At 39.2% G+C, this 23,895-nt stretch overlaps 1 protein-coding gene across 1 annotated transcript in view; it reads right to left on the bottom strand.

The window, feature by feature from the left end:
* Positions 1 to 15,649, bottom strand: part of CFAP107 (cilia and flagella associated protein 107) — a 40,279-nt gene extending 24,630 nt beyond the window's left edge. Inside the window, exon 1 of the mRNA XM_025285638.3 lies at positions 14,754 to 15,649. Coding sequence (XP_025141423.3) covers positions 14,754 to 14,867 — 114 coding nt within the window. The 5' untranslated portion in view covers positions 14,868 to 15,649. The remainder of the gene's footprint in view (positions 1 to 14,753) is intronic.
* Between the last annotated feature and the right edge of the window lie 8,246 nt (positions 15,650 to 23,895).

Here is a 23,895-nt window from a genome sequence, read left to right as displayed (position 1 = left end):
ATATGCAGATGACACCACTCTTATGGCAGAAAGTGAAAAAAACTAAAGAACCTCTTGATGAAAGTGAAAGTGGAGAGTGAAAAAGTTGGCTTAAAGCTCAACATTCAGAAAACTAAGATCATGGCATCCAGTCTCATCACTTCATGGCAAATAGATGGGGAAACAGTCAAAACAGTAAGAGATTTTATTTTGGGGGGCTCTAAAATCGCTGAAGATGGTGACTGCAGCCATGAAATTAAAAGACACTTGCTCCTTGGAAGAAAAGTTATGACCAACCTAGACAGCATATTAAAAAGCAGAGACATTGCTTTGCCAACAAAGGTCCATCTAGTCAAGGCTATAGTTTATCCAGTGATCATGAATAGATGTGAGAGTTGGACTGTGAAGAAAGCTGAGCATGGAAGAATTGATGCTTTTGAACTGTGGTGTTGGAGAAGACTCTTGAGAGTCCCTTGGACTGCAAGGAGATCCAACCAGTCCATCCTATGGGAAATCAGTCCTGAATATTCATTGGAAGGACTGATGTTGAAGCTGAAAGGCCAATACTTTGGCCACCTGATGAAAGAGCTGACTCATTTGAAAAGACCCTCATGCTGGGAAAGATTGAAGGCAGAAGGAGAAGGGGACAACAGAGGATGACATTTTTGGATGGCATCAGCGACTCAATGGACGTGAGTTTGAGTAAATTCCAGGAGTTGGTGATGGACAGGGAGGCCTGGCGTGCTGCAGTCCATGGGGTTGCAAAGAGTCAGACATGACTGAGCAACTGAACTGAACTGAACATTGCACTTAACTTAGTGTCTTCAGGGTTTATCTATACGGTAGCATGTTTTATAATTTCCTTTCTCTTAAAAATTGAGTAATATTCCATTGTATGTATATGCTCTATTTTGCTTATCCATTCCTCACTGAATTACTTCTACCTTCCAGTTCCTGTGAATAATGCTGTTAATAATATAAATATGCAAATATCTCTCTGCAAGAGCCTGCTTTCACTCTTGATAATAAATTCTTTCATACATAAAGTTTTTAATTTTGGTGAAGTCCAGTTTATCTATTTTTTCTCTTGTTGCCTATGTTTAGGGTGTCATATCCAAGATGTCAGTGCCAAATTCAATGTCATGTAGCTTTTCTCCTGTTTTCTTCTAAGAGTTTTATAATTTTAGGTCTTACATATAGACCTAAAGACCTTACATATAGACCTAAAGACCTTACATATATGTCTTTGATTCATTTTGAATTAATTTTTGAATATGGTGTGAGGTAGGTGTCCAACTTCATTCCTTTGCATGGGTATGATTGTAGCTGGGCTTTTCATATATGGTCTTTATTATGTTAAGGTGAAGTGAAAGTCACTCAGTTGTGTCCAACTCTTTGTGACCCCATGGAATTCAGTCCATGGAATATAGTCCATGGAATTCTCTAGGCCAGAATACTGGAGTGGGTGGGTGTTTCCTTCTCCAGAGGATCTTCCCAACCCAGGGATCAAACCCAGGTCTCCCGCATTGCAGATGGATTCTTTACCAGCTGAGCCACCAAGAATACTGGAGTGGGTAGCCTGTCCCTTCTCCAGCATATCTTTCTGACCCAAAAATGGAACCGGGGTCTCCTGTACTGCAGGCAGATCTTGGCTACCAGGGAAGCCCTGTGTTAAAGTAGTTAAAAGCTAAGTAGAATTCACCAGTGAAGCCACCTAGTCCTGGGCTTTTATTTTGGGGAGCTCTTTGATTACTGATTCAATTTTCTTACTAGTTATATGTCTATTCATACTTTCTATTTCTTCATGATCCTTTCTTCAATATACCCTCCTCTTCTTTGGCTCTTGTAACATTTTTTTACTTAGACTTCATTTTCTATGAAATTAATACAGTGCCACCTCATTCTCTTTGAGTTGATATTTGCAGGGAGTATCTTTTTCTAGTCTTTTATTTTCAACTTTTGCATGTCCTTAGATCTAAAAACAGTCTCATAGATGGTGGATGAAAAAAAATTGTGTTTTTTTCCCCATTCTGCAAATCTCTTTTGACGAGCATTTAATCTATTTACATTTAAAGTACTTACTGAAAAAAAAGAAAAAATAAAGTAATTACTGTTATTTACTTTTACCGTTTTGTTGTTTTCTTTTTTGTCTTATAGGGCTTTTTGCCCCTCATTTTCACCATTACTACTTTTCTTTGTGTTTATTTAATTTTTAGTAGTGACCTATTTTTCTTTCTCATTTCCTCTTGTGTATATTTTAGAGAGATTTTCTTTGTAGTTATCATGGGAATTATACATAACATTTTAAATTTATAGTGATCTATCTTATTTTTTAATTAATTTTTCAGCTTTTTATTTTATACTGGAGTATAGCTGATTAATAATGTGATAGTTTCAGGTGGACAGCAAAGGGACTCAACCATCCATACACATGTATCCATTCTCCCCCAAACTCTCCTCCAGTCCAGGCTGCCACATAACCTGGAGCAGAGTTCCCTGGGCTATATAGTAGGTCCTTGTTGGTTATTCATTTTAAATATAGCAGTGTGTACATGTTTATCCCACACTCCCTAATTACCCATTCTCCCCTCCCTTCCCACACTGGGAACCATAAATTCATTCTCTAAGTCTGTGAGTCTGTTTCTGCTTTGTAAGTAAGTTCATTTGTATCATTTCTTTTTAGATTCTGTATAAGGGATGTCATATATTATTTCTCTATGTGACTTACTTCACTCGGTATGATAATCTCTATGCCCATCCAAATTGCATAACAATCTATTTAAAATTCATACTATCTTGCATTAACTCATTAATAAAAACCCACTCTGATATAGCTTTGCCCTCCCTCATTTTGTTATTGATGTCACAAATTACATGTTGATATACTGTGTACCCATTAACATTAATTTATCATATTTTATGCTTTTGTGTTTTTTAATTGTGTAGAAAATAATGGAATTACAAACCAAAATGACAATAATGATGGTGTCTATATTTGTGCATTTATCTTTACCAGGGGTCTTTATATTTTCATATAACTTCAAGTTACGGTTTAGCATTTCTCCATACTAACTTCAAGGACTCCCATTAGCACTTCCTGTAGGGAAGATGTAGCAGTACTCCCTCAGCTTCTGTTTATCTGGGAATGTTTTTATTTCTCCATTTTTGAAGGAAAGTTTTGTTGGCTAAGTTATTCTCAGTCAATAGTGGGATGGGGTTTTTTGGGGTGTGGGGCTTGGTTTTGTTTAGGTTTTGGTTTGTGGGGACTGAGCCCTTTAAACATATCACCCCACTGTTTTCTGACCTCCAAAGTTTCTGCTGAAAAATCTAATGATAATCTTATTAGGGCTCCCTTGTATGCGATGAATCATTTTTCCCTTGCTGTTTTGAAGATTCTCTCCTTTTCTTTGACTTTCAACAGATTGATTATAATTGTCTCTGTGTGAGTATCGAGGGATTTAACTTCTTTGGTCTCCACTGAGCTTCTGGGATTTGTAGATCCATATCTAGTCTGGGAAGTTTTCAGTCATTATTTCTTCAAATAATCTCTCTGCCCCTTTCTCTTTTAATTTATCCCATAGTCAGTATATGCCAGCTTGAGGGTGCCCCACAAGTCTTTGGTCTCTGCTCATGTTTCTTTATTCATTTCTCTTTTTGCTACCTAGGCTCAATAATTTCAAATAGTCTATCTTCAAGTTTTCTGATTCTTACTTCTGTCTGTTCAAACCCACTTTTGAATGTCTCTAGTGAATTTTTTTTTTTCATAAATGTTACTGTATATTTCAATTCCATTATTTTTATTTGGTCTTCCCAGGTGACTCAGGGATAAAGAATCTGCCTGCGAATGCAGGAGATGTGGCTTTGATCCCTGGGTCAGGAATATCCCCTGGAAGAGGAAATGGTAACCCACTCCAGTATTCTTGCCTGGAGAATTCCATGGACAGGGGAGCCTGGTGGGCTACAGTCTATGGGGTCACAAAGAGTCAGACACAACTGAGTACACACACACACACATTTTTGTTTGATTCCTTTTTAGAACTTCTTTCATTAATATTCTCATTTTGCTTATATATTATTTTCCTGATTTCCTTCAATTCTTTGTCCACATTTCCTTTTAGCTTTTTAAGTATATTTAAGACAGGTTTCTTTTTGTTGTTTAGTTTTTTAGTTTTTCTCTGGTACTACTGCTGCCTGTGTTTCTTCAGGGACTGTTTCTGCCACTTAATTTTTTTCCTTTGAGTGGACCATCTTTCCTTGTTTCTTTATAAGTCTTATGTTTTTTGTTGTTTTTTTTTTTTTAACACTGAGCGCTTGAGAGAAAAATAGCCATCTCTCCTGGTCTCTGCAGACTGGCTCCACACAAGGAAAGATCTCTACTAAGTAGTGGGCATGTTCTGAGCCTTGGAGTCAGGTATGAAGGTTTTCATTCTTCTTTGGACTTTTCTGAACATGAGCATGCATCCTGCCTAGGACTCTGTCTGTGTATCTGTGCTTTTTATTTCTCCTTGTATACATAGCTGCTTTAAAATTCCTTTATTTTTCCAAGAAGCCTCTCTCTGGTTTCTTTTCAGAGTCTTAGATGTTCTGTTGCATTCATCTACCTATAATTTCTTACCCCCAGACCTTTGCAAATGTGTAGTCCCCTGGCAGCAGTCACTAGCTGTTGACAACTACTGCTTTCCAAGCTCTTCCTAGCCTGAAATATGAACAATCCACTTTTTCCTGTTTGAGCTCTGAGTTAGCAAAACAGAGACCCATCCCTCCGGCAGTTCCCAGACAAGTTACAGTGTTGCTCCACTCCCTCTGTGTTCCAGGGAGGGAACTGGGAGCTGGGCCACTGCTTCCCCACACTGCACTGTGCTGTGCTGGGGCAGGAATGGGGGAGGGAAGGTAAAAACACCATGGAGTTTCCTACTATTTTGAATGTGGCTTTCTCTAAAATGGGCATTAGATTTTTTTGCTGTAGACCTTTCTTTTCCAGAGCTCCCATATATTTGTTTCAATTAGGCTAATAGTTGCTTTTTATTTATTTTTTTTAATTTTATTTTATTTTTAAACTTTACATAACTGTATTAGTTTTGCCAAATATCAAAATGAATCTGTCACAGGTATACATGTGTTCCCCATCCTGAACCCTCCTCCCTCCTCCCTCCCCATTCCATCCCTATGGGTCGTCCCAGTGCACCAGCCCCAAGCATCCAGTATCCTGCATCGAACCTGGACTGGCAACTCGTTTCATACATGATATTTTACATGTTTCAATGCCATTCTCCCAAATCTTCCCACCCTCTCCCTCTCTCACAGAGTCCATAAGACTGTTCTATACATCAGGGTCTCTTTTGCTGTCTCGTACACAGGGTTATTGTTACCATCTTTCTAAATTCCATGTATATGCGTTAGTATACTGTATTGGTGTTTCTCTTTCTGGCTTACTTCACTCTGTATAATAGGCTCCAGTTTCATCCACCTCATTAGAACTGATTCAAATGTATTCTTTTTAATGGCTGAGTAATACTCCATTGTGTATATGTACCACAGCTTTCTTATCCATTCATCTGCTGATGGACATCTAGGTTGCTTCCATGTCCTGGCTATTATAAACAGTGCTGTGATGAACATTGGGGTACACGTATCTCTTTCGATTCTGGTTTCCTCAGTGTGTATGAACAGCAGTGGGATTGCTGGGTCATATGGCAGTTCTATTTCCAGTTTTTTAAGGAATCTCCACACTGTTCTCCATAGTGGCTGTACTAGTTTGCATTCCCACCAACAGTGTAAGAGGGTTCCCTTTTCTCCACACCCTCTCCAGCATTTATTACTTGTAGACTTTTGGATCGCAGCCATTCTGACTGGTGTGAAATGGTACCTCATAGTGGTTTTGATTTGCATTTCTCTGATAATGAGGGATGTTGAGCATCTTTTCATGTGTTTGTTAGCCATCTGTATGTCTTCTTTGGAGAAATGTCTATTTAGTTCTTTGGCCCATTTTTTGATTGGGTCATTTATTTTTCTGGAGTTGAGCTGTAGGAGTTGCTTGTATATTCTCGAGATTAGTTGTTTGTCAGTTGCTTCATTTGCTATTATCTTCTCCCATTCTGAAGGCTGTCTTTTCACCTTGCTAATAGTTTCCTTTGATGTGCAGAAGCTTTTAAGGTTAATTAGGTCCCATTTGTTTATTTTTGCTTTTATTTCCAATATTCTGGGAGGTGGGTCATAGAGGATCCTGCTGAGATGTATGTCAGAGAGTGTTTTGCCTATGTTCTCCTCTAGGAGTTTTATAGTTTCTGGTCTTACGTTTAGATCTTTAATCCATTTTGAGTTTATTTTTGTGTATGGTGTTACAAAGTGTTCTAGTTTCATTCTTTTACAAGTGGTTGACCAAAGTTCCCAGCACCACTTGTTAAAGAGATTGTCTTTAATCCATTGTATATTCTTGCCTCCTTTGTCAAAGATAAGGTGTCCATATGTGCGTGGATTTATCTCTGGGCTTTCTATTTTGTTCCATTGATCTATATTTCTGTCTTTGTGCCAGTACCATACTGTCTTGATAACTGTGGCTTTGTAGTAGAGCCTGAAGTCAGGTAGGTTGATTCCTCCAGTTCCATTCTTCTTTCTCAAGATCGCTTTGGCTATTCGAGGTTGTTTGTATTTCCATACAAATTGTGAAATTATTTGTTCTAGCTCTGTGAAGAATGCTGTTGGTAGCTTGATAGGGATTGCATTGAATCTATAGATTGCTTTGGGTAGTATACTCATTTTCACTATATTGCTTCTTCCAATCCATGAACATGGTATATTTCTCCATCTGTTAGTGTTCTCTTTGATTTCTTTCACCAGTGTTTTATAGTTTTCTATATATAGGTCTTTAGTTTCTTTAGGTAGATATATTCCTAAGTATTTTATTCTTTCCATTGCAATGGTGAATGGAATTGTTTCCTTAATTTCTCTTTGTGTTTTCTCATTATTAGTGTATAGAAATGCAAGGGATTTCTGTGTGTTGATTTTATATCCTGCAACTTTACTATAGTCATTGATTAGTTCTAGTAATTTTCTGGTGGAGTCTTTAGGGTTTTCTATGTAGAGGATCATGTCATCTGCAAACAGTGAGAGCTTTACTTCTTCTTTTCCAATTTGGATTCCTTTTATTTCTTTTTCTGTTCTGATTGCTGTGGCCAAAACTTCCAAAACTATGTTGAATAGTAATGGTGAAAGTGGGCACCCTTGTCTTGTTCCTGACTTTAGAGGAAATGCTTTCAATTTTTCACCATTGAGGATAATGTTTGCTGTGGGTTTGTCATATATAGCTTTTATTATGTTGAGGTATGTTCCTTCTATTCCTGCTTTCTGGAGAGTTTTTATCATAAATGGATGTTGAATTTTGTCAAAGGCTTTCTCTGCATCTATTGAGATAATCATATGGTTTTTGTTTTTCAATTTGTTAATGTGGTGTATTACATTGATTGATTTGCAGATATTGAAGAATCCTTGCATCCCTGGGATAAAGCCCACTTGGTCATGGTGTATGATCTTTTTAATGTGTTGTTGGATTCTGATTGCTAGAATTTTGTTAAGGATTTTTGCATCTATGTTCATCAGTGATATTGGCCTGTAGGTTTCTTTTTTTGTGGCATCTTTGTCAGGTTTTGGTATTAGGGTGATGGTGGCCTCATAGAATGAGTTTGGAAGTCTACCATCCTCCGAAATTTTCTGGAAGAGTTTGAGCAGGATAGGTGTTAGCTCTTCTCTAAATTTTTGGTAGAATTCAGCTGTGAAGCCGTCTGGACCTGGGCTTTTGTTTGCTGGAAGATTTTTGATTACAGTTTCAATTTCCGTGCTTGTGATGGGTCTGTTAAGATTTTCTATTTCTTCCTGGTCGAGTTTTGGAAAGTTGTACTTTTCTAAGAATTTGTCCATTTCTTCCTCGTTGTCCATTTTATTGGCATATAATTGTTGATAGTAGTCTCTTATGATCCTTTGTATTTCTGTGTTGTCTGTTGTGATCTCTCCATTTTCATTTCTAATTTTATTGATTTGATTTTTCTCCCTTTGTTTCTTGATGAGTCTGGCTAATGGTTTGTCAATTTTATTTATCCTTTCAAAGAACCAGCTTTTGGTTTTGTTGATTTTTGCTATGGTCTCTTTTGTTTCTTTTGCATTTATTTCTGCTCTAATTTTTAAGATTTCTTTCCTTCTACTAACCCTGGGGTTCTTCATTTCTTCCTTTTCTAATTGCTTTAGATGTAGAGTTAGGTTATTTATTTGACTTTTTTCTTGTTTCTTGAGGTGTGCCTGTATTGCTATGAACTTTCCCCTTAGGACTGCTTTTACAGTGTCCCACAGGTTTTGGGTTGCTGTGTTTTCATTTTCATTCGTTTCTATGCAAATTTTGATTTCTTTTTTTGATTTCTTCTGTGATTTGTTGGTTATTCAGCAGCGTGTTGTTCGGCCTCCATATGTTGGATTTTTTAATAGTTTTTCTCCTGTAATTGAGATCTAATCTTACTGCATTGTGGTCAGAAAAGATGCTTGGAATGATTTCTATTTTTTTGAATTTACCAAAGCTAGCTTTATGGCCCAGGATGTGATCTATCCTGGAGAAGGTTCCATGTGCGCTTGAGAAGAAGGTGAAATTCATTGTTTTGGGATGAAATGTCCTATAGATATCAATTAGGTCTAACTGGTCTATTGTATCGTTTAAAGTTTGTGTTTCCTTGTTAATTTTCTGTTTAGTTGATCTATCCATAGGTGTGAGTGGGGTATTAAAGTCTCCCACTATTATTGTGTTATTGTTAATTTCTCCTTTCATACTTGTTAGCATTTGTCTTACATGCTACGGTGCTCCCGTGTTGGGTGCATATATATTTATAATTGTTATATCTTCTTCTTGGATTGATCCTTTGATCATTATGTAGTGATCTTCTTTGTCTCTTCACAGCCTTTGTTTTAAAGTCTATTTTATCTGATATGAGTATTGCTACTCCTGCTTTCTTTTGGTCCCTATTTGCATGGAAAATCTTTTTCCAGCCCTTTACTTTCAGTCTGTTTGTGTCCCCTGTTTTGAGGTGGGTCTCTTGTAGACAACATATGTAGGGGTCTTGTTTTTGTATCCATTCAGCCAGACTTTGTCTTTTGGTTGGGGCATTCAACCCATTTACGTTTAAGGTAATTACTGATAAGTATGACCCCGTTGCCATTTACTTTATTGTTTTGGGTTTGAATTTATACACTGTATTTGTGTTTCCTGTCTAGAGAATATCCTTTAGTATTTGTTGGAGAGCTGCTTTGGTGGTGCAGAATTCTCTCAGCTTTTGCTTGTCTGAAAAGCTTTTGATTTCTCCTTCATACTTGAATGAGATCCTTGCTGGGTACAATAATCTGGGCTGTAGGTTATTTTCTTTCATCACTTTAAGTATGTCTTGCCATTCCCTCCTGGCTTGAAGAGTTTCTATTGAAAGATCAGCTGTTATCCTTATGGGTATTCCCTTGTGTGTTATTTGTTGTTTTTCCCTTGCTGCTTTTAATATTTGTTCTTTGTGTTTGATCTTTGTTAATTTGATTAATATGTGTCTTGGGGTGTTTCGCCTTGGGTTTATCCTGTTTGGGACTCTCTGGGTTTCTTGGACTTGGGTGATTATTTCCTTCCCCATTTTAGGGAAGTTTTCAACTATTATCTCCTCAAGTATTTTCTCGTGGTCTTTCTTTTTGTCTTCTTCTTCTGGGACCCCTATGATTCGAATGTTGTAGCGTTTAATATTGTCCTGGAGGTCTCTGAGATTGTCCTCATTTCTTTTAATTCGTTTTTCTTTTGTCCTCTCTGATTCATTTATTTCTACCATTCTATCTTCTAATTCACTAATCCTATCTTCTGCCTCTGTTATTCTACTATTTGTTGCCTCCAGAGTGTTTTTAATTTCACTTATTGCATTATTCATTATATATTGACTCTTTTTTATTTCTTCTAAGTCCTTGTTAAACCTTTCTTGCATCTTCTCAATCCTTGCCTCCAGGCTATTTATCTGTGATTCCATTTTAATTTCAAGATTTTAGATCCATTTCACTCTCCTTATTCGGAATTCTTTATCAGGTAGATTCCCTATCTCTTCCTCTTTTGTTTGGTTTGGTGGGCATTTATCCTGTTCCTTTATCTGCTGGGTATTCCTCTGTCTCTTCATCTTGTTTAAATTGCTGAGTTTGGGGTGTCCTTTCTGTATTCTGGCAGTTTGTGGAGTTCTCTTTATTGTGGCGTTTCCTCGCTGTGTGTGGGTTTGTACAGGTGGCTTGTCAAGGTTTCCTGGTTAGGCAAGCTTGTGTCGATGTTCTGGTGGATGGAGCTATATTTATTCTCTCTGGAGTGTAATGAAATGTCCAGTAATGAGTTATGAGATGTCTATGATTTTGGGGTGACTTTGGGCAGCCTGTATCTTGAAGCTCAGGGCTGTGTTCCTTTGTTGCTGGAGAATTTGCTTGGTATGTCTTGCCCTGGAACTTGTTGGCCCTTGTGTGGTGCTTGATTTCAGTGTCGGTATGGAGGCATTTGATGAGCTCCTGTCAATTAATGTTCCTTGGAGTCAGGAGTTCCCTGGAGTCAGGGTTTGGACTTAAGCCTCCTACTTCCAGTTATTGGTCTTATTTTTACAGTAGTTTCAAAACTTCTCCTTCTATACAGCACCATTGATAAAACATCTACGTTAAAGATGAAAAGTTTCTCTACTGTGAGGGTCACTCAGAGAGGTTCACAGCGTTACATGGAGAAGAGAAGACGGAGGAGGGAGTTAGAGGTGACCCAAATGAGATGAGGTGGAATCAATAGTGGAGAGAGTGGGCTAGCCAGTAGTCACTTCCTTATGTGCACTCCACAACTGGACCGCTCAGAGATGTTCACGGAGTTATACAGAGAAGAGAAGAAGGAGGCAGGAGACAGAGGTGGCCAGAAGGATAAAAGGGGGAAATGAAAAGGAGGGAGACAGATCCAGCCAGTAATCAGTTCCCTCAGTGTTCTCCACCATCTGGAACACACAGAAATTCACAGAGTTGGGTAGAGTAGAGAGGGGTTAGGGAGGAGATACAGGTGACCTGGTGGAGAAAATGGAGAGTCCAAAGGGAGAGAAAGCAGTCAAGCCAGTAATCTCGTACCCTAGTGAAAAATGGGTCCTGAAGATCGGGTTCTTAAAGGTACGAAATTGGTAACAAATACATAAAAGCAAAAATTAAAAATCTAGAGTAGAGTTTGGAATTTCAAAAATACAATGTTAAAAAAAAAAAGAAGAAGAAAAATAAAGAGAGAAAACAAACAAACCAACAAAAACAATGTCGCAAAAATTGTAAAGAAAATACAGGTACAAAATTGATATCAAATACCAAAAAGCATAAATTAAAAATCTTGAGTAGAGTTTGGAATTGCAGATATATGATGTTATATAAAAGAAGAAGAGAAAGAAACAGAGGGGAAAAAAAGTCACAGAAATTATGAAAAAAACTATAGGTACAAAATTGATAACATATACCAAAAGGCTAAAATTAAAAATCTAGAGTAGAGTTTGGAATTTCAAAAATACAATGTTAAAAAAAGAAGGAAAAAAAAAAAAAAACACGGTCAAAAAATTACAAAATATATATATGAAGTTTGCTGAAGAAGAAAAAAAAAAATAGGGTCTTTTTTTTTTTTTGCAAAGTAATAGTTATAAAAGTGAAAATTAAAGGACAATAGAGGACTTAAAATTTTTTTTTTTAAAAATTAAAAAAAAAGAAAGAAAGAAAGAAAGATTGATCGTAAAAATAGTAAAAATATATCTAGGTCTTTCTCTGGTTTTGTTGTGAGTATTGTGGGTTCAGTTCATTTTTGGCTAGTTCCTTAGTCCGACTTATATTTCTCAAGATCTATAGGCCCCTTCCTATGTAATCCGTAGTAACCACAGGGTTTTAATCTATGGCCTGTAGCTTCCAAGGCGTTTCCCTCTGTTATAGCTTCTTCTGTTTGCTGGTCTCTTCAGTGTCTGGTTCCCGCCCTGACACAAAGGGGACGGTGGAGGACACTATTTTTTTTTTTTTTTTATTTAGGCTCACTTGTTCAGCCGCGCTGTGGGAAGGGAGGGAGGGATGCTGCAAACAGATAACACTGGCGTGCGCTCGCAGTGCCTCAGCCACACTGGGTCTGCCCCCGCTCAAGGCGCGTGTAGCCTCCCTGCCCACACTGCTCGGGCTCTAGGTTGTTCCGCCGGGAACAATCAGAGGCCGGCCCTGGGCTGAGCTCCCAGGTCCAGGCCGCTCAGGTTCAGGCACTCGGGTAGTCCTCAGAGGTGCAGACTCGGTTGGGCCTGCGTTTTGTGCTCTTCCCAGATCCGAGCAGCTCAGGTGATGTGTTTGACGGGCGCCAATGCTGCGACTTATCGCCTCCCCGCCACTCAGTTATCTGGGTGTAAAACCGGCGCACCTTCTCAGGCAGATGTTGACCGTCCAGACCCCCAAGAAGTTTTAGTTAGCAAAGAAGCCTGCTTACAATTTTATAGATAGTGACTCTCTGGGGCTGCGATTGCCCCCTTCTGGCTCTGGCTGCCTGTCACCGGAGGGGGAAGGTCTGCAGCCGGCTATCTCTGTTCAGTCCTTTGTTCTGTGCTCGGGCCTGGCGGTGTCTTAGGTTAGGGCTGGCTTTTCGCGTGGTAGATATCCCACAGTCTGGTTTGCTAGCCCAAATTATTTCGCTCAGATAGCGCTCCGGACATTCGGCCCGATTCTTACTCTAAGGGACACAGCCCGCCCGCACTTCCCTGCCCAGGCCCCGCTTGCTAATGCCGTGTGCAGGCGTCTGTGCTGCTTCTCCGCTGGGGGAGTTACCGTAGGGCTCACAATCTGCAATTTTTAATTGTTTATTTTTTTTTTTCCTCCCTTTTATGTTGCCCTCTGTGCTTCCAAATCTCGGCACAGATTCGGCAGTGAGAAGGTTTTCTGGTGTTTGGAAACTTCTCTCTTTTTAAGACTCCCTTCCCGGGACGGAACTCCGTCCCTCCCTCTTTTGTCTCTTTTTTTTTGTCTTTTATATTTTTTCCTACCTCCTTTCGAAGAGTTGGGCTGCTTTTCTGGGTGCCTGATGTCCTCTGCCGGCATTCAGAAGTTGTTTTGTGGAATTTACTCGATGTTTAAATGCTCTTTTGATGAATTTGTGGGGGAGAAAATGTTCTCCCCGTCCTACTCCTCCGCCATCTTGGCTCCTCCCTCAATAGTTGCTTTTTAAATCCAACCAGTCCATTCTGAAGGAGATCAGCCCTGGGATTTCTTTGGAGGGAATGATGCTAAAGCTGCAACTCCAGTACTTTGGTCACCTCATGCGATGAGTTGACTCATTGGAAAAAACTCTGATGCTGGGAGGGACTGGGGGCAGGAGGAGAAGGGGACAACAGAGGATGAGATGGCTGGATGGCATCACTGACTCGATGGACGTGAGTCTGAGTGAACTCCGGGAGTTGGTGATGGACAGGGAGGCCTGGTGTGCTGCCATTCATGGGGTCGCAAAGAGTCGGACACGACTGAATGGCTGAACTGAACTTAACTGAAGTGTTTCCGTGGGATAAGAAGGGACCTGGAACTTCTTAGTCTGCCATCTTTCTGAAATTGCTCCAACTCTGCTCTCTTTATGCAATCTCCTCTCAGTCAGTGTAGGATCAGCCCATAATCTCCCAGGGTACTGCTTTGCCTACAGGAGCCCAATGGGATTGCTTAACCATTCTTTCTTGCTCTTGGATTACACACACACACCTACTCCACAAACAAAGACAAGTGCAGTCAGAGCTAAAAAATGGCCCAAAGCCATGTCTGACCAGAAGGGTGACAAATGCTAAGGTTCCCACATGAAAGGAGCCTTTTCTAGCTCTCAGAAGTCACTATTAACCTTCCCCACACTTACACCAAAGCTACCAATTCTGTCTCACCCTCTTTCCCTTGACTATTTTCCAAGAAGATATGAAGATGTCTAGATGTCTCTGCAAAAACTTATGTGGGTCAGTCTTGATTGCCACAAATGAAGATACTCAATTTTATGCAGGTCAATTTAGGAAAAGTATTTTGAGATGATCTTTAAGATACATGGGAACAACAAGAACACACCTGTTCTGTTTTGAAAGTGAAAGATGAAATGCACAGGCAGGGCAAAGTTGTGGAACAGGCGCCAGAGAGCACCTGGACATCAAGACAAGGAGTGTCAAGCCTGCCTTGACAGGTAATACATCTGGAAGGACCAGCCCAGGGAGAGCAGATGTTCTTCAAATCAAGATGCAGCTAAATTAGGAACAGAGAATATCAGATGCCTAGAAACACTCCACTGACTATAGAACTTCAAGGCACAACCTTATTGACACCTGTACTATGATTTTTCAAGATATAAATGGGGACTTTGATGACTGCTTGAATATAACTCCTCTGTGTTAGGGAGTCTCTCTGCACAGAGTTCCTAATGCCACCTTCTTAAGATCCAAGTATTTGTGGTTCTTGATTTAGAAATAATAATACCCTCGGGTGGTACAGTGGTAAAGAATCTGCCTGCTAATGCAGGAGACAAGGGATCGATCTCTGAGTTGGGAAGATCCCTTGGAGTAGGAAATGGCAACCCGCTCTTTTCTTACCTGGAAAATTCCATGGACAGAGGAATCTGGCGAGCTACAATTCACAGGGTTGCAGAGAGTTGGCCATGACTGAGTGACTGAACACACACGCACACAGTGCCCTCACTCATCCTCCCTGCCAGGTCTCCTTCTGAGCCCTCTGTCCACCTTCTTTTTACTTACCTTCCTCCTCTCCTCTGTCCAGTTTCCAGTGAGCACTCTGGTTGAATACTTGGTCTCAATCTTCCAGCTCGGCGTGGAGGATGACTGTGGACTTACTGCAGTAAGAAACTGCATTTGTCCCAAGCTTCTTTGACTTGACACAGTTTAAGGTTTTGGGGTGGGAGATGTTATGAAGCTGCTGAAGTTTGGGGTGCCTTTTTTTCTTTTCAGCAGTCAGAATGTAGATGACACCCAGCTAAATTTGCAGGATTAAAGGGCCCTGAGAGTCCACTTTCAGCCTCCAGAAGAGGTGATGTGATCTTGGATTCCCTACTGTTGACAATCTCCATGGTGATAGACTGTGAGTATAAATACTCTCCTTAAGGGGGCAGCTGATTCCTCAGAAGCAAAATTGATGTTAAAAAAGTAAATCAAACCAACAGCAGTCACCACAAAAGCAGGAGCCAGAAGGACCTGGTTTCCATGTCATGTAACTTCCTGGTTACCAAGACGTATCATGCATGCTGCATTTTTATACCTAGATGAGCTGAGATGATTACATTCTACCATTTAATGAATGCTGACATGCTAGGCCCATGCTGAGACCTTTACATGTACACACTTGTTTAACCCTCAAAGAGTCCTATGAAGCAGGTGCCATAACTGTACCCATTTTATGGATGAGGACACTGAAGTAAAGAGGGATTAAGTAGCTACCTCAAGTCACACATCTGGAGACCTGAGATTTAAATCCACTCTGATTCAGTTCTTTTACCACTGGGCTCTAATCATTGCTTGTCTGCCCCTTTGCCTAAGGGGCTTCCAGGAAGAATGCTAATAAATATGATTCATTCAGATCATCTTCATTCATTCATTCCACAGCCATTCTATCAAGCGTATGCTACATTCAGAGCACTGACCTGGAATTATTAGTACAATGCATCAGTGGCTAGACCAGGGCTCCATCCCAATAGAGCTCAGTCCATTGGGATAAAAACCATGACTTTGCTTATCCATTAAGCCAAAAAATCAAGAACCAACCATCTAGATATATACCAATGGAGGGCTGGCTCAACAAACTGTGGCATATCATATGATGAAATACCCTGTAGCTGTTAAAAAATGCTGACATAGGAAGATGCCTTGCAATATATGGTTAAGTTAAAGAATCAGTAGGCTCCCCTGGTGGCTCAGAAGGTAAAGCATCTGTCTGCAATGCAAGAGACCCAGGTTCAATTTCTGGGTTGGGAAGATCCCCTGGAGAAGAAAATGGCAGCCCACTTCAGCACTCTTGCCTGGAAAATCCCATGGACAGAGGAGCCTGGTAGGCTACAGTCCATGGGGTCACAAAGAGTCGGACACAACTAAGTGGCTTCACTTTAAAGAAGCAGCACACTGTAGTCTTATTTTCAGTTTAGTTCAGTCTCTGAGTCATGTCCAACTCTTTGCAACCCCATGGACTACAGTAGACCAGGCTTCCCTGTCCATCACCAACTCCTAGAGCTTGCTTAAACTCATGTCCATTGAGTCGGTGATGACATCCAACTATCTCATCCTCTGTCATCCTCTTCTCTTCCTGCCTTCAATCTTTCCCAGCATCAGGGTCTTTTCCAATGAGTCAGTTCTTCACATCAGGTGGCCAAAGTATTAGAGTTTCAGCTTCAGCATCAGTCCTTCCAATGAATATTCAGGGCTGACTTCCTTGAGGATTGACTGGTTTGGATCTCCTTGCAGTCCAAGGGACTCTCAAGAGTCTTCTCCAATACCACAGTTCAAAAGCATCAATTCTTTGGCATTCAGCTTTCTTTACAGTCCAACTCTCACATCCATACATGACTACTGGCAAAACCATAGCTTTGACTAGATGGACCTTTAAAAGGTAATGTCTCTGCTTTTTAATATGCTGTCTAGGTTGGTCACAGCTTTTCTTCCAAGGAGCAAGTGTCTTTTAATTTCATGGCTGCAGTCACCATCTGCGGTGATTTTGGAGCCCCCCCAAAAAATAAAGCCTGTCACTGTTTCCATTGTTTCCCCATCTATTTGCCATGAAGTGATGGGACCAGATGCCATGATCTTAGTTATTTGAATGTTGAATTTTAAGCCAACTTTTTCACTCTCCTCTTTCACTTTCATCAAGAGGCTCTTTAGTTCTTCTTTTTTAGTAGTCTTGCTTGCCACAAGTAAAGACATTCGATTTCAAGCAGGCAATTCAGAGAAAGTGTTTTCCAATGACCTTGAAACTAAAGTAGAGGAATTCCAGGAAACTATTTGTTCCATATTGAAACAAAGCATGTGGCAAGGAAAGGGCATGATAGATAGAACAGAGCGAACTTCTATTTGGCAGGACTATAGTTTGAGTAGGGCTTAAGCCAGTAAGACGGGATGTCCTTCCAATCAAAACACAGGAGAGCTACATGTTCTGTATAATTCCATTTTAAAAAACTTCTTATTATAAAGTGTAACACAAACATGAAAAATTACATTTAAAATAAATGAAATGGTTTATAGTCAATTTAGCTATAATAAATTCCATGCTTTCCATAAATGTAATCCTATAGCATGTATTCATCTGAGTCTGATTTCTTTTCCTCAATACAGTTAATGTTTTTAAGAATCATTTGTGTTGCATGTAGCTGTGCTGTGCTTAGGTGCTCAGTCGTGACTAACTCTGTGCGATCCTATGGACTGTAGCCCACCAGGCTCCTCTGTCCATGGGAATTCTCCAGGCAAAAGTACTGGAAGGGGTTGCCATGCCCTTCTCCAGGGGATCATCCCAACCCAGGGATTGAAGCCAGGTCTCTCACATTGGAGGCAGATTCTTTACCACCTGAGCCACCAGGGAAGCCCTTGCAGCTGTGGTTCCTATAAGTTTGGGGGGTGGGGGCACAGAACAAGTATCCTGATGGCCAGATATTGCCATTTTTCTAGGGCAGTGTTCTTTCAAATTTTTAGTCTCATGCAACCTATAGAAGACTCATACGACTTCTTAAAGTGTGGATTATATTAGTGGTCTGGAGCCAGATTGTACCAGTTTGTGAGAGCTGACACTACATTCTAGTCATGTTGGTTACTTGAAAGTGGTCATGGTAGGAATATTTACACCACAGAATTGGCCAATCCAATGAATTATATTATATATTAATATGTATTAATTTATAAGTAACAGCAAACTTTTGATCTATTGGAGTATGCTGTTTAGTTTAAAGGAGAAAATCAGTCTTACAGAGATATGTAGTTAGAAGAGAGAGAAGAATTTCACTAGCCTTTGAAATTGTTTTGTTTTGCTTTTTTTCTTGGCCATGTCTTGCAGTGTGTGGGATCCCACTTTGAGACCAGGGATGGAACCCATGTCTCCTGCAAGGGACATGCACAGTCTTAACCACTGGATCACTAGGGGAGTCCCCAAGTGGCAGTTTTCAAAGTTTAATTGCACTGTGGAGTCTGAATGAAGTCTACTACTCAATGAACTCTTTGAGCCCTACTATATTAAAATCCACTGGTTGATCTTGTGCTTCGTATAGATCTTTAACCTACTTGTAATTTTGTAACATCATGGTGGTCTTTTGGAAAATATTATTTTATAGAGCTGTGTAGATAGATCTTCCAAATGTTAACATGTTTCATTATACAATATTCCCCAAAATCACATTTGCTAATATCCCTACTGATATCATCAGAAAAGCACATAGTAGGAAGTTGACAAAGTCACATTGCTAGATACAAGTTTTCCCAAAATTCTAGGTTTAGCTTGAAAACTCAAAGTTTTGTTATTGGCAGTAACTACTGACTATTGCTTTCTTTGAAGTGAGAGCCTTTCGTCATTCATATTTAGCAAATGTTCCAACTCTAATAACCATGGTTTTGTCTGCCAATTTTTCTTCCAAGTAAAAGTTTCATTAAAAAAAAAAAAAAAAGCCCTGGGAATTCCCTGGCTGCCCAATGGTTAGGACTCTGTGCTTCCACTGAAAGGGGCTCAGGTTGATCACTGGTCAAGGAACTAAAATCCCACAAGGTACAAAAAAAAAGCCCAACTCACTTCGCTCACAACCTAAACAATTGCACACACAGCGTTCTTTCTCAAGAGAACCATTGAATGTGGACATGGCACAGCAGTGCTTTCTCACACGTGTCCTTCCCATTTCCTCACACAGCATGTAAAAAAGATGTCTGCTCAAATGTTGAGATTTAATAAAATTAATAATTTCTACTTCTTCATCAAGGACACTCTATGTGAAACTAGTGATTTTTTTTTAAACTGCAAGTGTGTGGGGGTGAAGAATATAACTGATAACGGCACTGCTCTGATTTATGCACAGGCTCTTGCAGTTTTACCCACCATCACGTTTGTACTGTCAATGCAAATGCCAAAAACATGGGAAAAGGCAAATAGTACCTTAATATTATTAAGAAGGCATGCTCAGTCACTCAGTCGTATCTGACTCTTTGAGACCCCATGGACTATGGCTCCCCAGGCTTCTCTGTCCATGGAATTTCCCAGGCAAGAATACTGAAGTAGGTTACCATTTCCTTCTCCAGGGGATCTTCTTGGGAAGAAGGGACTGAACTCAAGTCTCTTGAGTCTCCTGCATTGGCAGGCACATTCTTTAACACTATGCCACCTGGAATAGTATTGACATTGAAGATCTCCTGAAAGGAGCCTGGGGATCTCCAGGGGTCCATGGACCAAGCTGTGAAAACCTCTGCTCTTGGATATATACCTAGGAGCAGGTTTTCTGGGTCATAGGGTATGCGTGTCTTAACTTTGCTAGACAATGCCAAACTAATAATATTTTCCAGAGCATTACATCAATTTATTATGCATCCTCTCAACAGTGTATAAGTCTTTGTTTCCATTACTCCACATTTTCTAGAATTTTTTAATCATCCCAAACAGAAATTATGTACCCATTAAGCAATAATGGTTAATTATTGCTCCCCATTCCATCATCCCTCAAGTGACCTCTTTTCTACTTTCTCATCTCCGTGAATTTGACTGCTCCACATACCTCATAACTTATTTCGCTTAACTTAATGTTTTCTAGATCCATCCATGTTGTAGCATGTGTCAGAATTTCATTCCTTCTTTTTGTTTGATGCAAAACTCTATGAGTTTATTTAGTTAAAAATGACACACGAAGAGACAGAAATTAAGTAGTCAAACTGCATGAAATAACCTATCTTTGAAACAAGGTCTCTCTTGCTGCAGAGTCCTCAGTGCTGGATTTTTATGGCTGAATAATAATATTCTATTTTGTCTGTGTGTGTGTATACATCACACTTTCTTGATCTGTTGATGGACATTTGGACTGTTTCCACCTTTCAGCTCTGTGAATAATACAGCTGTGAAAATTGGTTTACAGATAGCTGTTTGACCTACACTCTATTGAGTTTTCACCTAAGAATGGAATCAGCCCCAAAAAACTATTTTACACAGCAACCACACCATTTTTACTTTCCCACCAGCAATGCACAGGGTTCTTGTTTCTCCATTTCTTTGCCAACACTTGTTATTTTTTCTTTTTGCTATGTTTCTTTTCTTTCTTTCTTTTGTGTGTGTGTGTGTGTGTGTGTGTGTGTGTGTGTGATAAGCTATCCTAATAGGTGTGAGGTACTACCTCATTGTAGTTTCAATTTGTATTTTCCCAATATCTGCCTCAGTGCAGGAGACGTGGGTTCAATCCCTGGGTTGGGAAGATCCCCTGGAGAAAAAAATGGATGGTATTTTTGCCTGGAGAATGCTATGGACAGAGGAACCTGATGGGCTACAGTCCATGGGGTCTCAGAGAGGTGGACATGACTGAGTGACTAACACACACAAAGGGTATTGATCATCTTTTCTGTGCTTATTGCCCATTTGTATATCTTCTTTGGAGAAATGTCTTTTGCCCATTTTTAAATTGTGTGTGGGGGGGGATGTTTGTGGGTGTGTGTGGGAGTGAGTTGTAGGAGTTCTTTAAATTCTGAGTATTAATCCCTTATCAGATATAAGTTTTACAAATATTTTCTCTCATTCTGTGAGTTCTTTTTACTCTCTTGCTATCTCCTGTTCCTATGTATTTTATATTTTATGCTACTTAAATGAATTATTTTTATTTCATTTTCTGATTATTGTCTATATATTAAAATACAATTAATTTTTTAAAACAATAACTTTATAGCTATCCACTTTGTTAATTATCTTATTAACTCTAGTACTTTCCCTGTAGATTCCTTATTAATTCTAGTACTTTCCCAGTAGATTCTCTCAAAGAATGCAGGAATATAGCATCTGCATGCAGGATGCATGCAGGAATATAACATCTGCAAGTAATAACTATTCTATTTCTTCCTTTCCAATTCTAATTGGTTTTATACTTGTTTTTTACATTGGCTGGAAATAGCAACCCACTCCAGTATTCTTGCCTGGAGAATCCCATGGACAGAGGAGCCTAGTAGGCTACAGTCCACGGGGTTGCAAAGAGTCGGACACGACTGAGCAACTTCACTTTCACTTTCACCAGTACAGTGTTGATTAAAAATGACATGAGCAACTCTTGTCCTATTCCTAGTAAGGAAAAAAGTTTAATGTTTACTATTAAGGATGATGTTTTTGTAAATGCCATTTATAGAGTTCAAGAAGTTTCCTTCTATTCTAAATTTGCTGAGACAGCTTTCATAAATAATATTTAATTATTTGCATCTGTTAAGATAATCACAGTTTCTTTCATTGAATCCATTAATGTGATAAATTATATTGGTTAATTCTGCAATGTTAAACTATCTTGCATTTCTAGTATAAATTGTCATATATATGATCACAATATAGTATCTTTTTTCTAATATTTCTGGATTCTGCTTGCCAAATGTTTTTTAGAAATGTTGTTTCTATATCCATGAGTAAGACTTTTGTAGCCTGAATGTTTCATTTGTGCAATTTTTTTGATTTTTATTATTATGATTAAGTTAACCTCACAGAAAGAATATGCCTACTTTTTATATTCTCTAGGACAGTTTCTAGAAAAGGGAATCCTCTTGCATTGCTTGTGGGAATGTAAATTGATACAGCAACTATGGAAGATGGTATGGAGATTCCTTAAAAAGTTAGGAATAAAATCACCATATGACCCAGCAATCCCACTCCTAGGCACATACCCTGAGGAAACCAAAATTGAAAAAGACACTTGTACCCCCAATGTTCATTGCAGCACTATTTACCAATAGCTAGAACAAGGAAGCAGCCTAGATATCTGTTGACAGATGAAGACATAAAGAAGCTGTGGTACATATATACAATGGAATACTACTCAGCCATAAAAAGAAAGACATTTGAGTCAGTTCTAACGTGGTGCGGGAATCTAGAGCCTATCATGCGGAGTGAAGTAAGTCAGAAAGGGAAATATAAATATCATATACTGACACATGGAGAAGGCAATGGCACCCCACTCCAGTACTCTTGCCTGGAAAATCCCATGGATGGAGGAGCCTGGTAGGCTGCAGTCCATGGGGTCGCTAAGAGTCGGACACGACTGAGCGACTTCACTTTCACTTTTCACTTTCATGCATTGGAGAAGGAAATGGCAACCCACTCCATTGTTCTTGCCTGGAGAATCCCAGGGACGGGGGAGCCTGGTGGGCTGCCATCTATGGGGTCGCACAGGGTTGGACACGACTGACGAGACTTAGCAGCAGCAGCAGGACAGTTTACATAAGATTAATGTGTTTAATCCCTGAATATTAAGTAAGTCAAGGCATCTGGGCCAGGAGATTTTTGTTTTGTTTATCTTTGTTTAAAGGCTTTTCATTGTAGACTTAATATTTGTTATTAGTTACAAAACTAATCTCGTTTTTCTCTTTCCTTTTGTGTCAGTTTGGCGAGTTGTGTTTTTCTAGGAATTTACACATTGCATCTAAATTTTCAAATTTGCGGTTGTACGTTGTTCATAATGTGCCCTTGTTTTTTAAATATTTCTAGGATCTCTGATGGAGTCCCTTTTTTATTTCTAGAATTTACTCTTGCACATTTTTTTCTGTATTGGTCTCAGTAGATAATGATAAATTTTATTAGTCTTTTCAGAGAGCCAAAATGTGGCATTGTTGATCGGCCCTTTTGCATCAGTATTTTAGAGATTTTGCCAAAAATATACATATAAAGATAAGTATATTGGAAAGTATAAAATACTTTTTATAGTCTTTTTAATTGGAATATAATTGCTTTTCAATATTGTGTTAGTTTCTGCTGTACAACAACATGAATCAACCATATGCATACATATATTGCCTCTCTCTTGAGACTCCCTCCCAACCCTTATCCCACGCATCTAGGTCATCAAACAGCACCGAGCTGAGCTCCCTGTGCTATATACCAGCTTCCCACTAGCTATCTAGTTTATCCATGGTAGTGAATATATGTCAGTGTTGCTCTTTCATTCACCCCACCCTCTCCTTCACACCCTGCCTGTGTCCACAAGTCCGTTCTCAATGTCTGCATCGCGATTCCTGCCCTGCAAATAGGTTCATCAGTACCATTTTTATAGATTCCATATATATGCATTAATATATGATATTTACTCATTCAATTATTTTAGGAAATTCTCAGCTACTACATGTTCAAATATTGCTTCTGCTTCCTTTCTTTCTGGAGCACCAGCTGCATATTTGCCACAACTTTCTCTGTGAATCCTCAAAGTCTCTGGCCTCCTTCTGTATTTTCTATCCTTTTGCTTCTTTGTACTTCTGAATAGTATCTTCTGATCTATATCCCAGCCCACACATCCTCTCTCAAGTGTGCCTAATGTGAAATTAAACCCACCCATTGATTTGTTGCATTTTTCAGTTCTAAATTTTACTTGATTAATAATCTATGTATATATGCTACTTTTTATAATTCCAGGGTTTTTTTTTTAACTTCTGAATTACAGATTATTCCTTGTTGCCACAAATGTTCAAATCTGTAGGTTTATAAATCTACAGATTTATATATTTTAGACTTATAGATTGTAGTTATGTATTGTGTTAGTCACTAAGTCATGTATGACTCTTTGTGACACAATGGACTCTATAGCCTGCCCGGCTCCTCTGTTCTGGGGACTTCTCCAGGCAAGAGTACTGGATTGGGTTGCCATTATATAAAGATTTATATATTCTATGTATATAGATTATATTTATAAATATATATATAGAGAGA

This window comes from Bubalus bubalis, chromosome 5 (assembly GCF_019923935.1).
Source record: "Bubalus bubalis isolate 160015118507 breed Murrah chromosome 5, NDDB_SH_1, whole genome shotgun sequence".
In the NCBI taxonomy this organism is placed as follows: domain Eukaryota; kingdom Metazoa; phylum Chordata; class Mammalia; order Artiodactyla; family Bovidae; genus Bubalus; species Bubalus bubalis.
The sequence above is the reverse complement of the archived record's forward strand: the minus strand, read 5'-3'. Positions and strand labels throughout refer to the sequence as shown.